This window comes from Hordeum vulgare, chromosome 3H (genome assembly GCF_904849725.1).
Source record: "Hordeum vulgare subsp. vulgare chromosome 3H, MorexV3_pseudomolecules_assembly, whole genome shotgun sequence".
Taxonomy (NCBI): domain Eukaryota; kingdom Viridiplantae; phylum Streptophyta; class Magnoliopsida; order Poales; family Poaceae; genus Hordeum; species Hordeum vulgare.
In genome coordinates, this window is record NC_058520.1 from 197862324 (window position 1) to 197878832 (window position 16509).

General features: G+C 42.2%; 1 protein-coding gene across 1 annotated transcript; it reads right to left on the minus strand.

Annotated features, from left to right (window-relative positions):
* Positions 1-1471: 1471 nt before the first annotated feature.
* Positions 1472-7803, minus strand: LOC123443507 (NEDD8-activating enzyme E1 catalytic subunit). Its single transcript, XM_045119896.1, has 9 exons — positions 7622-7803; positions 7351-7514; positions 6287-6489; positions 5590-5822; positions 5456-5518; positions 5317-5373; positions 3965-4086; positions 2832-2949; positions 1472-2052 (listed from the first exon to the last, which is right to left on the minus strand). Exons 1-9 carry the CDS (start codon positions 7739-7741, stop codon positions 1765-1767), a joined length of 1368 nt encoding a protein of 455 aa, XP_044975831.1. The 5' UTR covers positions 7742-7803; the 3' UTR covers positions 1472-1764.
* Positions 7804-16509: the final 8706 nt, after the last annotated feature.

Below are 16509 nucleotides of genomic sequence, written 5' to 3' on the forward strand. Positions count from 1 at the left end.
GCTAATTATCCCGCAGAGTACTCTCAACAACCTTAATAAACTTGAACGAGCGATTTTGTGGGCGGGAATGGAGACTACTTCGGGTGCCAAGTGCAAGGTCAATTGGGACTCGGTTTGTCGTCCTCTGGCATATGGGGGCCTCGGCGTCCATAACACTGAAAAATTCTCCAGGGCCCTTCAATTGCGCTAGCTATGGTTCGAGTGGAAGGACCAACCAAGTTATGGGTGGGGATGGAAAACCCGTGTGACATCAAGGATTATGACCTATTCTACTCTTTCACCACCATCACTGTCGGCAACAGCACCCGCACCTCATTTTGGGACCCGCCGTGGGTGCAAAACCGAAAGCCCAAGGATATCGCTCCACGAATTTACGAGGCCTCAATGAAGAATAATTGGAAAATCAGGGATGCTTTGGATGGTGATGCATGGATTTTCAAGATCAAGATGATTGCAGACTTCTCCATTGCACACTTTCGAGAATTTCTTCAACTCTTGTCCTATCTTCGTGGCTTCCACCTTCAGCATGATACGGAGGACGAGATCATGTGTAAGCTCACTGCAAGCGGACTCTACTCTGCGGAGTCCGCGTACAACGCCCAGTTTAACGGCATGATTCGGTCCTCTATGGAGCACTCGATCTGGAAGGTTTGGGCTCCACTAAAGGTCAAGTTTTTTGCCTGGCTTGCCACCCAAAATAGAGTCTGGACAGCTGACGGGCTTGCTAAGCGTGGTTGGCCCAATTGTGATCTATGTTCTCTATGCAAGCAGGTCCAGAAGACGATTGACCACCTTCTTTTCCAATGTCGGTACTGCACCTAGACTCAATCGACTCGGGCGAATGGCAAGCTCTTCCGTCAGCCAAGGAGTGGTGGATGCGTATATCCGATCAATCCATGCCAAACACGAAAGCAGTGGCCTCTCTTGCCATGTTAACTTCGTGGACCATCTGGAATGAACGCAATGCACAGGTCTTCCGTCACAAGTTGGCTCCACCTTCGGTCGTCTTCGGTATCATCAAAAGTGACGCGAGCCTTTGGGTTTTGGCGGGAGCAAAAAAGTTGAGTTCAATCTTTGTCGAGAGAGTAATTCTTTCTTTTGGGGCACGCATGTAACACATCATTAATCTCAGCTTTGGCCTCTCCTTCTTAATTAATATATGTGGCAAATCTTTTGCCCGGCTTTAAAAAAAACTTTGCAGTGCAATAGAACCTGTCGATCTGAGGTTAAGACCTTGACATGGCCTTGGCATCATCGGTCCGTTTAAGCCATGACCCTGAAACGGTTGCACATCAAGGAAAGGGCTTGTCCGAGATGCAAGGATTTCTCTAGGCTCGATTTGAATGATTTTATGAGATTAGTGTATGAATTAGACATGTAGTTATATTTTTGGCATTTAACTGCAGAAGCAGAACTGAACTGTCAATTTTGGCACTCAAAACTATTTTATGAGATCATGCCAGGAACTATCTTCTCGGCAAAACTGTTGCATCTTAAACCAGATCTGGTAAAATAGCATGACCAGTTCACCACTTAGATACAAGCCATACTACACAAACTACCATGTTTTGCCAAATACTCCTGACACTTGTTTAAGTGACAGTTAATTCCAGACAGAGGTTGTATATTTAAGTTGACCCCGAAGAGACCGTGCCAAGTGTAAATTTCAGCTTCCATTTCATCCGCTTCGAAATACACTACTCTCTCAACGAAATGGGAGGTTAATATTATCTAAGAAGGGCATAGGCAGCAACAACGATGATATCACGAGCTCTCAGTTGTATCCATCTTCGAAGCTTCCTCGACGCCCTTGAAGGCTACACGCAGCTTCCTCAGCGATGACACTTTCTTCCCATTGCTCTCCGCCATACCACTAACATGCACCGTAGCAAATGGGGTTCCTTTAAGGAGCTCAAACATGGGGATGCTCAGGTTTTGCCTTGTCATCTGCTCAAGAACTTCTGGCGACTGCATGTACAGATTGTTGCCTCCGTGCGTCACGCTAGCTTTTGACATCAGCAGTTTGGGGTGCTCCTCAAGCATCTTGATGAACTGTCCATGATAAGTGGAAAGGATTCAGAAATCTACAGGCACACAGGCTCTCTATGCACAACAGTACATCCTCTATTTAGTGCCACATTTTAGAATTATGTGTGATGCAGCAACTAGGAACCTAAACCTGGGTATTAAACTGCCTAGTCTGTCAGTGAGAAAGTGTTTTCTTTTCAGCTTTTTCGTTGTTCAGAATATAATACTCCCTCCATTCCTAAATATAAGTCTTTTAAGCGATTTCACTAAGGGACTACATACAGAGCAAAATGAATGAATCTACATTCTAAAGTATGTCTATATACATCCGTATGTAGTTCTCTAGTGAAATCTCTAAAAAGACTTATATTATGGAACGGAGGGAGTAAAACCCACTATTTAGAAGTGTCATTTTGCTGAAAATATGGCACATGTTTTGAAGTTTGCAAGCAATGCAGCAAAATATATACTCCCTCCGTCCGGAAATACTTGTCCTAAAGATGAATGTATCTAGACTTATTTTAGTTATAGATACATCCATTATATTCATTTTTAGGACAAGTATTTCCGGACGGAGGGAGTATTTCTTTTGAGCCAAATGATGAATGCATGCATGTATGTGTAAGTGTGAGCTAAATAAAACTTCATGTTTATGTATTTGAAAGTCAACATCTTAGCACCTTCCATAATTCGTGTATATATGTGTTTATGATTCATCTCAGCCCCTTTCAAGTCGATATATACCTTCATTCTATGAAGGTGCACAAGGTATGCAAGTTTTTTCTGATTTGAATGTTACTGACCTCCGAAAGTGTCGATGACGTGTCCAGCTCAATAAGGGTACCAGGTCCACATACAAGGCAATCTGTATCTCTAACAAACTCTGTGACTTTATTATGAGTTCCTACAAGACCATTGTACCTGCATGAGAACATAAAATAACTGTTAGGCTATTCAAATTGGCAATGCGTCATGTTTTTGTAACCAATCAAGAAATGCATCTGCTTCAGATATGGTCGTCGAACAAGTTACCAGCAACAATACCATGTGGGCGTGTGTAAATAATGAAAATATTTTGAGGGAACATGGCGACATGTGATACGTTACTAATGCATGTGTCAATAACCAATTTTAACCAAATGATTTCAACCAATCAAGGATAGAATAGAATGCCACAAGACAAAAAAAGGAACCTCAAGCAATTCAAGCAAATAGCAGCTAGTTTGGAATGAAAAATAATATTTATTTGCCACATGATTAAGAGAAAATAACAGCTAGCCAAACACCCAAATATATAGGAGCAATTCAAGCAAATTAGATTCATAATGCGCCACATTACTAATGAAGCTTTACTTCTGACTGTATGCGCTCAAATAACCAAAGAGTTCTGTCAACAAGCTGTATTTGTCTCGAGTACTCAGAAAGTCTGCATGCTTTTTCATTCAGAAAAGTTTTGCATGCGAGATATTGCCTACTCACTACTGTGAGCGGACGTGAATTATTACTGAAGGTTATATGGTTTCCTTTTGTCATTGATTGAAAGTTGGCGTGTATGTTCCTTTATGATTTATTATCTGAAATATTAGTCTGTTTAGAATCTGTTTGTTACGTTGTCAGACATGTGTGCCTGCAGTTTTATCCAGTTCATACACTGAAATAAACTCAGGTGAGTGAAATGAACCATTACAAGTAATACAACGTGAATCAACCTATCATTTCCGAATACCCTTATGACGTACCTTCCTGATTAACCAATACATGGTCCACTTTGCTGCAGGAGTTTTGGCATATAAGTTTTGAATTCAAACAGTGATAGTTTTGGCTAAAAGATAAGAATAAAAATATTTACAAGTAACAACACACTTTCAAAAGATTGTTCTTACTCTTTTGGGATACCGACTATTAACAGAGTAAGAATGGGAGTAATGCAACTCACGTGAGATAATTTGACACGCTTTTGCTGCAGCCAGAGATGAGCTTCAAAGCTTCAAGTGCACATGCAGCAGAAATAATTGCATTTGTTGAAGCAATAGCTGGGATGATATTCTTGACAACACCCTGTAATCAGGAATACAAATGTCAATTTCCTCTTAAAATTAACAACTTTGTCCTTTCTGGTTCCACGATTTATACAACCGAACAAATAATAAAGTTATACTTAATCATCCGAATAACTGAGAATCCAAATTCATTGGCCTGAAGGAATATAGAGCGATAAGAAAATTTGCAGATTAGATCACTGGCCCAACAAGCAAAAATGCCTCCACATATTACCAAATGTGAAAAGGTTCTCTCTGAAATGCCTAATATCTGAAGAACGCTAAGATACATTCTAAGTTGTGGGTTTCCCATTAAGCGGAGGTAATTTTATTTTATAACTGACATTACGTAGGCGGATGTAACAAGGCCAAAGAAGCATCAGTGGCATACAGAGAATTAGTTACTGATAATAAACTAACTAAATGGCGCAAAAACTTCTGTCAGAAGAAAAATTGTACATAGCACAATACTGTGGAAATTAAACATAGAGTAGCAATCATGTAAACATTGTCAAGCATGCTGAAGCTGCATAGGTGACAGCTAAATCATGTAAGGATTATGTTAAATTAGAGTATGAATAGACATTTACTGTGTGAATAAATATTTATTCAGAAAAATCATATGTAGACGGATTACAAGGCTAGTTAACTTTAAACGTCGCTATGATTAAACAAAACTTACACAAGTTATAAACTGAGACCATTCTTATCTGCAACTTCTTAAATATCAAAACAGTCCACTATTGAAGTGGGCATTAAGCTACTCCTACCAGTGCCCACTTGCCCGTAGTGCAAAGCTGCACACAGCCTAATCGAACTACACAAATGATTATACCAGCAAATACTAGTAGCAAAATCACCTACTATTGGAGAACAGCAGACTACTAGAAAAACGAGATAATCTTAACATGGCTAGAATTCTATATGGCAGGTATTGAATTTGAGTTGCATCCACACTCACTCACAAAACTTCCCCCCAACCCAGCACCGGAATTTTACCTGTTCGGCACAATATTGTGGGCCCCTTTGAACATGAAGTTAACATAATAAGGTTGATATATAAAGGTATTAAGAACTAAATCCTATGATTCTGCCAAGAATGTTGATTATTATTAGTTTTACGATACAATGCACTATTAACGAGGGCACAAGCACAGTTCACATTAGAGTATAACATTGAAACATTCTGGATAGATAGGGATTAAAGTTACATCTTAGGCCGGGAGAATAAACGGAGAAGAGGACAGACCTGAGTCAAAGAATACGTAACTCCGGAAATACCAAAAAGTTCTGCTCTTTTTAAAGCCTGTTAAGTATACAAGACAAAAGATTAGACAGAAAAAAGATAGGACACTATATAACTTATATGTCATCATACTAGAGCAAACCTCTGAGTAAATCCACTGCATATGTTCTGTATCATCAGCATCAAAAGGTTTTCCACTGTGAACCTACAAGACAAAATGTAGTTGTTACAAATGAAAATAAATTAAAGAGCAAACTACAGATACAAGAATTATACCTCGTCCCATTTGATCAAATGAGCATACTCAATGCAATGAGCTGCAGTTCTTGGAGTCTCAGCAAGGGTACATAAGGGAAACTTGACCTGGGGAGGAAAAAGCCATATGTTGCATTCAAAGCAAGGCGTTGTCCCTGGTATAATGACTCTAGCGTGACCTTTGAAACCTTCTGTCCCACCATCTACCATAGGTTTAACTGTCTCCTGGACTGGTTTGTCGTCTGAATCATACTCTGCAATTCCAAAGACATACCGGCATCAGTACATAAATGAAGGACATTATGAGTTTCATTATGTAAATGTACTCCCTCTAGTTCTCCCCAACTACAAGTATTTAGGTACAGAGGGAGCACTAGTTTCTGATCACTTGAGTAATAAACAGGCAATACTACCTGTATAAAATTAGAGAACCTTGATTTTATGTGCAGCCAAACATATCGTTTTACTTGGGATGGAAATGTTAACACAGAACAGTATTGATTCACATTCATCTCTAGCAATTTTTTTGTCAAACTTTCTTCAGTCTCATTCTATAGTTGCTATGAATGTGCATGCTATGGTCACTTCCAAATTTAAATTGGAATTTATACAAGGAAAGCACATATGGACACGTTGCAGACCAAAAATGTTTACTAGTTGAAGCCTTCTTTCCAAGTAAAAGACTAAAGATCCATAAAAATGGCATTGAAATATATACCTAAGAAACCACAAGCCACAGAATTGATGTAGCTTCGAGCTTCAATTGAGTCCAGACCAAGAACAATTATTTGGAACTGATTATAGAACTCTAGCTCTTTATCTTCAATCCTACAAAAATGGGGCACAATGTTCACTCCACTAACTCGCTCCATAACCCTCTTCGCAGCTACTTCAGCCTTGGGCTTCCCAACATCTTGAATCCTGTACAAAATCGCATGCAATGCTCATTGAGATGATAATGTTATGGAGAAACGTAAATAGAACATGCAAATCCAAACATACATACAGTTGATGCCGCAATAAAGTGAGGTTTTGGCCTTACTCGATGAGTTGTGCTTATGTTTACAGCTGCTGTCAATTTATTTATTTATTGTGTGTGTGAAAATCTATCACTGGTTTGGCAATCATACTGAAGTAAGACAAAGTGTAGTATTCAATGATTGGCCTCCAATGATCTTGCATGTTTATGGCCGCAATAATTGTTTGGCTGCTTGCAACTTGATTAAGAACAGCTAGCAAAACATACAGTATCTAATGCTCCCTCTGTATCAAAATATAAGACTTTTTCTGATACGGAGGGAGTATCTTAGAAAGGATTCAATGACACAAGATTATCAATATATCTGTGATTGCTTCAGAAACTCACATAATATATTTATCTAATATACCATGTAGCTATCTGATATACCATGGATAATGCGTTCTTGTAGTTATGCTCACATATTATTTTCCAAATGCTGATATATTGTTGACATCACATAGGACAAAAGTAATTGCAAACAATTATAGTTATCCTCTCTACTGTTCCTCACGCCCGGTCACTCAGAACTTGCAAATAATTGAATCCAGATTCATTTCACAGGACCTAACAGTAGAACGTCCTTCTATTTATCTATTCCCCAATCCTTACATTGCTAGCTATCTATGCAAGCGAGAGATATTTTCCCGTGGACCAAACAACCTTAAATCTAGCGCTTAGCACGTGAACAGACAGCAAAGTTTAATACCCCTATACTGCATAAACCCTCTGTATACTCAGAAGGACTGGGTGTCGAAAAGGACCTGAAGAGGAACTGGCGGTTGAGGTTGGAGACGTCGATGGTGTCCATGTCGATGACGTGCAGGTTCTTGAACCCGGAGAGGGCGAGGTCCTTGAGGAGCTCGCAGCCCAGGCCGCCCGCCCCCACCACCAGCACCTCGACGAAGCTCCCAATAAGATCCCGCAGCTGCAAGCACGACGCAAGTAGCCGATTCAGTGGAACGCGTGAGAAAGCGCGAGAAGGATCCAAAACGCGGGACGGGAGTTGGAGAGGTGGCAGCGGCGGTGGCTCACCCCGGGGCTGGGATCGAAGGTGGAGTGTACGAGGTTGCCGGGGCGGGAGAGGAGTATGTCCAGGTCTCTCCACCTTTCGGGCTCCGTTGGCGGCGCCGCCGCCGCGTCGGGGGAAGCCATCTCGCCTGCCTTTGGACGAGGAGAGGAGGAATCTGTAGACTCTGTGCGGCAGCGACGGGGAGGAGACGAGAGAAAGAAGTAAAGACATTGGTGTGCGCGGCTAGGAGCCTAGGATGCGTGATTTGTCTGATCGGACGGCTGCGGTTAGAGCATGGTTAATAGTACATCTTGGGGGTGATCTGCGCCGGCGCGCGGCACCAGATTTTCGGCTGGCCGCGCGCAGGCCGTAGGATCCATCAACCCCGCGCCGTCCGCACCGTTGGATTCGCATGCAACATTTTTCTCTCTATGCAGCAAAATTTCGATGCCATGCAGCAAATTTTTCAACGGTTGCAACAAAAAACAAAAATTGTAGCAAAAAAATATCTACGTGATCGTAGCGAAAAAACGAAGCTGATGGTACGTGATAGCAAAAGTCAAACGCCGGTTGTAACAAAAATTTACGTGCCGTGTATGCAACTTTTTAGTGAACGGTTGCAGCAAAACATGATGCCGGTTGTAGTAAAAATTAACACGGTTGAAGCAAAAAGTAAAAATAACAAAAAATCCGACGAACTAGAGTTGCAACCAAACTTATATGAAGCTTTTTTACTGAGACAAAAATATAGTAAAAAAACGCTTGCAGCAAAAATAACGCAGGTTGCAACATTTTTAGACGAAAAATGTTGCATCCATTGACCGGAGAAGCACGTGGCTGGGAAAAATGTTGCAAGGCTCCCGCGCGCCAGGGGGCGACCGGCGCGTCGGTCCGGCCGGCGCGCGGGTGGGAAACGATTCTCATCTTATATCTAGCTTATACAATAGTTAGTTATAAAAGAGTACTACTTTTATCATGTATGGCCCACCTTTCATTCTCACAAAGCATCTAGGAGCATGCTAGAGCTAACTCTTCACGAAGAGCCCGCTTTCTTTCTCTCTTCTCTTCTCTCTCATCCAACTCAGCAAAAATATAGTATTTTAATCCTTACAGCCTGCTGATTGTACCTTATTGTACTTGCTCTAGAAGCTGGAGACGCAAGCCCAGGTTAAAATTAAAATGTCTCGAGGGCTTTCATAGGAATTTTAGAGAATTAAAATGTTTAGGCCTCCTTTGGTTTGATAAAGGAAATTTTAGGATTTCTGTATGATAGAATTTTTAGAGGAAAAAAAGCGACCACTAGTGAAATCATCTGTCTAATCAACCGTTGGATTAGCGCGCACGTGGCCGTCCGATGCAGCAGCACTTCGGCAGCAGTGAGAACACCGTCAAAGCTCCACTGTACCACAACGCGGCCACAACCATAGCTCCTGTGCAGCAGCGATGGCTTCCGACGAAGCTCCAGTACAACACCGCCTACTTTCGGTGAAGCTTCATTGTAACTCCGGCAAAGCTTGAGTGCAACACCACCTACTTTTGGCGAAGCTCCATTATAACTCCGGCAAAGCTCCAATGCAGCGTCGGCTATGCTTCGGGCGGCCCGGTGTTGTTCCATTGCAACACCGACGGTGCTCCCAACAAAGCTTCAAGCAACATCGCCGGAGTTGCAGCACCCCCCTAAGCATCACCGTAGTTTGCGGCACCCCCTAAGCATCACCGGAGTTTGCGGCTCCGACGAAGCTCCATTGCAGCCGCAACGAGCTCCACCGACCCGACGGCGCTCCCGTGGCATGCTCCATTGAAGCTCCGACGAAGCTCCATTGCAGCTGTGACGAGCCCGACAGCGCTCCATTGCATACCCTGACGCTCCATTGAAGCTCCATTGCAGTCTTGACGGAGCTTCGACGCAGCGTCGATGACTCCGACGAAGCTCGATTGCAACTCTGATGCGATCAGCGGCTGCGAGCGGGGCGGTAGTGGCGAGGGAGGACGAAGAGGAGAAGTGGCGGCGCAAGAGGTATAGGAGCGTGTGGCGCTGCGCGCCTCAGCAAAGGTGGGAGATGGCGGTGACCGCCATCGCAGCGCCCGCGAGATTTGGATTGGGGAGGAAGAAAAGCTTTGATCGGATTCGGGGAATTGAGGGATTTCGTGCTGGGGCCACACCATGCAGGACACGCGTCGTAGCGATGAGGCGAGTTACGCGGCGCTGTAATCAGCCGGTTTATTTTAAGCGTTTTCTGGAAAAAAAATCATTTACTCTCTTTTGATTTGTACGAATAGAATCTTATTCCTATGAAAGAATTCTTCCTATCCTGCACAATTTACAGCAAGATAAACATTAGTCTATACTCGATGAAAAAAAAAATTTGGTGTGAATCAAAGGACATCTCTTTTCACATTCCTAGTCATAGGATTGGAGATATATGACATCTTATTTCCTACGAGTTCCCTAATTTTATGGTATTCCTATGCTATGAACCAAATTAGGCCTGAGAGTGCATCTAAACCATGGACTCAACATTAGTCATGAAGAACTCATATACTTGTTGCAAAAGTTTTATTAGTAATCGAAACAAAGCATTCAACGCATACTCCTAGGGGAAGGGTTCGTAGGTGTAAACCATCGCGCGATCCCGACCGCCACGCAAAGAATGACAATCATCAATATACTAATCATGCTCAGATTTCATCACATAGCGGTTCACCATACGTGCATGCTACGGGAATCACTAACTTCAACACAAGTATTTCTAGATTCACAACACCTTACTAGCATGACTTCAATATTACCATAACCACAACTCAAAACTAATTGAGATGAATCAAACTTCTCTAACTATTCAATGCACATGAAGGTGGAAGTTTTTGTATCCCTTTGGATAACTACCCCTTTTGAGACTACTTTCAAAGCATAGATCAACTACCAAGCCACGCACCGTTGCGCTCTAAAAGATATAAGTGAAGCACATAGAGCAAAAGTATCTAGCTTAAAAGATATAAGTGAAGCACATGTGAGCTGAATTGTCTACCAAAAGATATAAGTGAAGCTCGACAAAATCATGGTGTGTGCATGTCTCTCTCTCTAGGTGTGCAGCAAGGATGATTGTGACACAACAAAAATAAAAGACTCCTACGATACAAGACGCTCCAAGCAAAAACACATAACATGTGGTGAATAAAAATATAGCCCCAAGTAACGTTACCGATGGATTGAAGACGAGAGAGGGGATGCCTTCCCGGGGCATCCCTAAGCTTAGGATTTTACGGCATCCTTGAATCTCTTGGGGTGCCTTGGGCATACCCAAGCTTGAGCTCTTGCCACTCTTTATCTCTTTCTCCATAAGAACTTCACCCAAAGCTTGAAAACTTCACAACACGAAACTTAAACAGAAACTCGTGATAACATTAGTACAAGAAAGCAAACCACCACTTCCTTAGGTACTGTAGAAAACTTAAATTCTACTTGGGATGATGTTGGGTTACTGTACTTTCAATCTTCCATGGCTAATACCCCCCGATACTATCCATAGTTTCATCAAAATAAGCAACCAACACAACAAAAACAGAATCTGTTAACAGCAGATCAGTCTGTAGCAATCTGTGTATTTTGTATACCTCTGGTACTTCAAAAATTCTGAACAATTACGACAGTCTGAAGAATTTGTGGAGCAATCAACAGCAAAATGAATCAACTCAAAATCTCTTACAGAAAAAAATGAAAATTCTTTTCGTGAGCAGAAAGTTTCTGTCTTTTCCAGCATGACCAAACGATCATCCCCAAGACTAATCATAACGGTTTTGCTTGGCACAAACGCAAAAAGAAACACAAAAAACACAATCATAACAGAATTATGAAAGTGTCGAAAACACAAAACAGAAAGAAAAAGGATAGATTCGTTCGGTTGCCTCCCAACAAGCGCTTTTGTTTAACGCCCTTATCTAGGCATTCAATGATGCTCTCACAAAAGACAAGAATTGAAACACAACGGGAGCATCCTAAAGCATGTGAAAATCACATCTAAGTCTAACATATTTCCTATGAATAGGCATTTTATAGGAAAACAAATTGTCAAGACAACCAATAGCTGCCATATGCAAGGAAGAAGAAAGAGACAAGAGCAATCTCAACACCACGAGAGGTGATTTGGTAACATGAAAGTTTCTACCAATTTTTTTCCTCTCTCACAGCAATTACATGTGGGATCATATTCAAATTCAACAATATAGCTATCCCATAGGATATTCTTTTCATGATCCACATGTATGCAAAGTTGACGCTCTTCAAAAATAGTGGGATTATCATCAAATAATGTCATGACTTCTCCAATCCCACTTTCAGTATTGTTGCAAATATCATATTCATCATGAGGTTTGAACAAATTTTCAAGATCATAAGAAAGATCATCACCCCAATCATGATTATTGCAACAAGTAGTGGACAAAGCAAAACTAGCATCCCCAAGCTTAGGGTTTTGCATAATTTTAGCATGATTATCACTAATAGAATTTATAGTGAAACCATTGCAATTATGCTTTTCATCCAAGGAGCCCTCGTGAATCACTTTATGAATTTCTTCCTCACAATTTTTAGATTCACGCATCTTACGCAAAACTCCAAAGAAATAGTCAATTGCCCTCAACTCACTAGCAATTTGTTCCACACGAGTGGGTCTCTTAAAGAGACTAGAAAGTGGATGAGGATCCATATCACTAGATTTTCAGCAAGCATATTGAGGGCACATGGCACACAAGCGAACCGAAAGCGACCGAGAGAAAAGGGCGAAGGCGAAAGGCGAATGAAAACGGAAAATGTGAAGTGGGGGAGAGGAAAACGAGAGGCAACTGGCAACAAAAGTAAATGCAAGAGAAGAGTTTGTGAGACCTACTTGGATAGATCTTGATTTCTCCTCCCCGGCAACGGCGCCAGAAATACTTCTGATGTTTGTTGTGTATCCCTGGCAATGGCGCCAGAAATACTTCTGCTACTGCAACAAAAGACCTTCCAATGGCGCCAGAAATAGGTGTGTCGACGGCACCAAGAATCCTTCTGCTGTGGCTACGCCTTAAGGGACTTCCTAGGCAAGTATGCAAAGGATTTCCCTCATGGCCTTGGAGCCTTGCGTTGGTGTTCCCTCGAAGCGGAAAGGGTGATGTAGCGTAGCGGTGGGAAGTATTTCCCTCAGTTTGAGAACCAAGGTATCAATCCAGTGGAGGAGTATCTCAAGATCCTGCACAAACACAAAAACTTGCTCCCAACGCTATGAAGGGGTTGTCAATCCATTATAGATTGTTTGCCAAGTGAGAACTGAAAGCAACAAAGTAACAAAGCAAAGTAAAAGCGGAGGTGTAAACGATGGATGTGAATAGACCCGGGGGCCGTAGTGTTTACTAGTGGCTTCTCTCATGAAAGCAAGTAGACAGTGGGTGAACAAATTACTGTCGAGCAATTGATAGAACCGCGCAAAGTCGTGACGATATCTATGCAATGATTGTTTCTATAGGCATCATGTCCGAAACAAGTAGACCAATACTTTCTGCATCTACTACTATTACTCCACACGTCGACCGCTATCCAGCATGCATCTAGTGTATTAAGTCCATAAGAACAGAGTAACGCCTTAAGCAAGATGACATGATGTAGAGGGATAATCTCAAACCAATTATAAACCCCCATCTTTTTACCCTTGATGGCAACTACTTGATGTGTGCCTTGCTGCCCCTACTGTCACTGGGAAAGGTCACCACATGGTAGAACACAAAACCAAGCACTTCTCCCATTGCAAGAATCATAGATCTAGTTGGCCAAACAAACCGAAGACTCGGAGAGACTTACAAGGATATCAAATCATGCATATAAGAAATCAGCAAAGACTCAAATATATATCATAGATAATCTGATCACAAATCCACAATTCATCGGATCTCGACAAACACACCGCCAAAGAAGATTACATCGGATAGATCTCCATGAAGATCATGGAGAACTTTGTATTGAAGATCCAAGAGAGAAGAAGAAGCCATCTAGCTACTAACTACGGACCCGTAGGTCTGAAGTGAACTACTCACGAGTCATTGGAGGGGCGATGATGATGATGAAGAAGCCCTCCAACTCCAAAGTCCCCTCTGACAGGGTGTCGGGAAGGGTCTCCAGATGAGATCTCGCGGAAACGGAAGCTTGCGGCGGCGGAAAAGTATTTTCGAGGCTCCTCTAATTTTTTGCGGAATATTTGGGAATTTATAGGCCAAAGACCTAGGTCAGGGGGCGGCCAGGGAGGCCACAAGCCTGCCCACCGCCGCCTCCCCCTGTTGGCGGAGTGGGGGCTTGTGGGCTCCCTGGAGCCCACCTGGCTTGACCCAAAAGCCCCCTGGTCTTCTTTCGTTCGGGAAAAAATCATTTCGGGGTTTTTCTTCCATTTGGACTCTGTTCCAAAATCAGTTCTAAAAAGAGTCAAAAACACGAAAAAAAACAGGAACTGGCACTTGGCACTAAATTAATAAGTTAGTCCCAAAAAAGATATAAAAGGTACATAAAACAACCAAAGAAGACAAGATAACAGCGTGAAACCATCAAAAATTATAGATACGTTTGAGACGTATCAATGAGCAATTGAATGTCATCAATACTTCACGTAGTACACCGTAGTATGCTGATTATGCAAATTATATCGTTGCCAAATATATACCACCTAGTTTCACATACCAGCAAAAGAAGAAATTCTTCTTTGATTTGAGACATTACTTTTGGGATGATCGTCACCTTTATAAGGAAGGAGTAGATGGAGTTATTAGACGTTGTGTACCTGAACATGAACAAGGACATATCCTACAAAAGTGTCACTCCGAGGCTTACGGAGGACACCATGCGGGAGACAGAACTGCACACAAGGTATTGCAATCAGGTTTCTATTGGCCCACTCTCTTCAAGGATGCCCGTAAGTTTGTCTTGTCTTGTGACGAATGTCAAAGAATAGGAAATATCGGTAAACGTCAGAAAATGCCTATGAACTATTCACTTGTCATTGAACCATTTGATGTTTGGGGCTTTGATTATATGTGACCTTTTCCAAAATCGAACAGGTATACTCATATCCTAGTTGTTGTTGATTACGTTACTAAGTGGGTAGAAGCTATCCCAACTAGTAGTGTTGATCACAACACTTCTATCAGGATGCTTAAAGAAGTTATTTTCCCTAGATTTGGAGTCTCTAGATATCTAATGACTGATGGTGGTTCACATTTTATTCATGGTGCTTTCCGTAAAACGCTTGCTAAGTATGATGTCAATCATAGAATTGCATCTCCCTATCATCCTTAGTCCAGTGGTCAAGTAGAGCTAAGTAATAGAGAGATTAAACTAATTCTGCAAAAGACTGTCAATAGGTCTAGAAAGAATTGGTCTAAGAAGCTCGATGATGCACTGTGGGCTTATAGAACTGTCTATAAGAATCCCATGGGCATGTCCCCTTCAAAATGGTTTACGGTAAAGCATGTCATTTACCTCTTGAGCTAGAGCATAAGGCTTATTGGGCAATCAAAGAGCTCAACTTTGATTTCAAACTTGCTGGTGAGAAGAGGTTATTTGATATTAGCTCACTTGATGAGTGGAGAACTCAGGCATATGGAAACGCCAAGTTGTTCAAAGAGAAGGTTAAGAGGTGGCATGATAAAAGGATACAAAAACGTGAGTTCAATATAGGTGATTATGTCTTGCTATATAATTCTCGTTTAAGATTTTTTGCACGCAAGCTTCTCTCTAAATGGGAAGTTCCTTACATTGTTGAGGAAGTATAGCGTTCCGGTGCCATCAAGATAAACAACACGGAAGGTAATTTTCCGAGAGTGGTAAATGGGCAAAGAATCAAGCATTATATCTGAGGTACTCCCATAAATGTTGAAAGCAATATTATCAATACCATAACTCCGGAGGAGTACATAAGAGATATTTATCTGCATGTTTGAGACTCCGAAAATGAAGAGGTATGTGATTCGGTAAGTAAACCGACTCCAAAACTTTTCCAGTAGGAATTTTTCTCCGTTTTGGATTTTTTAGAAAAATAGAAAAATTTAAAGTAGTCCGGAAAGCGCACGAGGAGGCGACAAGCCTGCCAGGCGCGGGCCACCCCCTAGCCGCGCCTAGGGGGCTTGTGACCACCCCGTGTGCCTCCCTGATACGTCCATTTTGCATCATGCTTTTATGTTGATATTTATCGCTTCTTGGGCTGCTATTTCACTTCACGGTACAATACTTATGCCTTTTCTCTCTTATTTTGCAAGGTTTACTTGAAGAGGGAGAATGCCGGCAGCTGGAATTCTTGCCTGAAAAAGGAGCAAAGTTGAGATACCCATTCTGCGCAACTCCAAACGCCGTAAAAATCAACGAGTATTTTTTCGGGATTTACAAAAAATACTCGGCCGAAGAAGTGCCAGAGGGGCGCCAACAAGTGGCCACAAGCCTGCTAGGCGCGGCCACCCCTGGCCCCGCCTAGGGGGCTTGTGGGCACCCAGCTGGCCCTCTGGCCCCCCTCTTTTGCTATATGAAGGGTTTCGTTCCAAAAAAAATCAAGAGGAGGCTTTTTCGAGGATTCACCGCCGCCACGAGGCGGAACTTGAGCAGAACCAATCTAGAGCTCCGGTAGGACGATCCTGCCGGGGAAACTTCCCTCCCGGAGGGGGAAATCGTCGCCATCGTCATCACCAACACTCCTCTCATCGCAGGGGACTCATCACCATCAACATCTTCATCAGCACCATCTCATCTCCAAACCCTAGTTCATCACTTGTAACCAATCTCCGTCTCGCAACTCCGATTGGCACTTGTAATGTTGCTAGTAGTGTTAATTACTCTTTGTAGTTGATGCTAGTTGGATTACTTGGTGGAAGAGTTTATGTTCAGATCCTTGATGCTACTCAT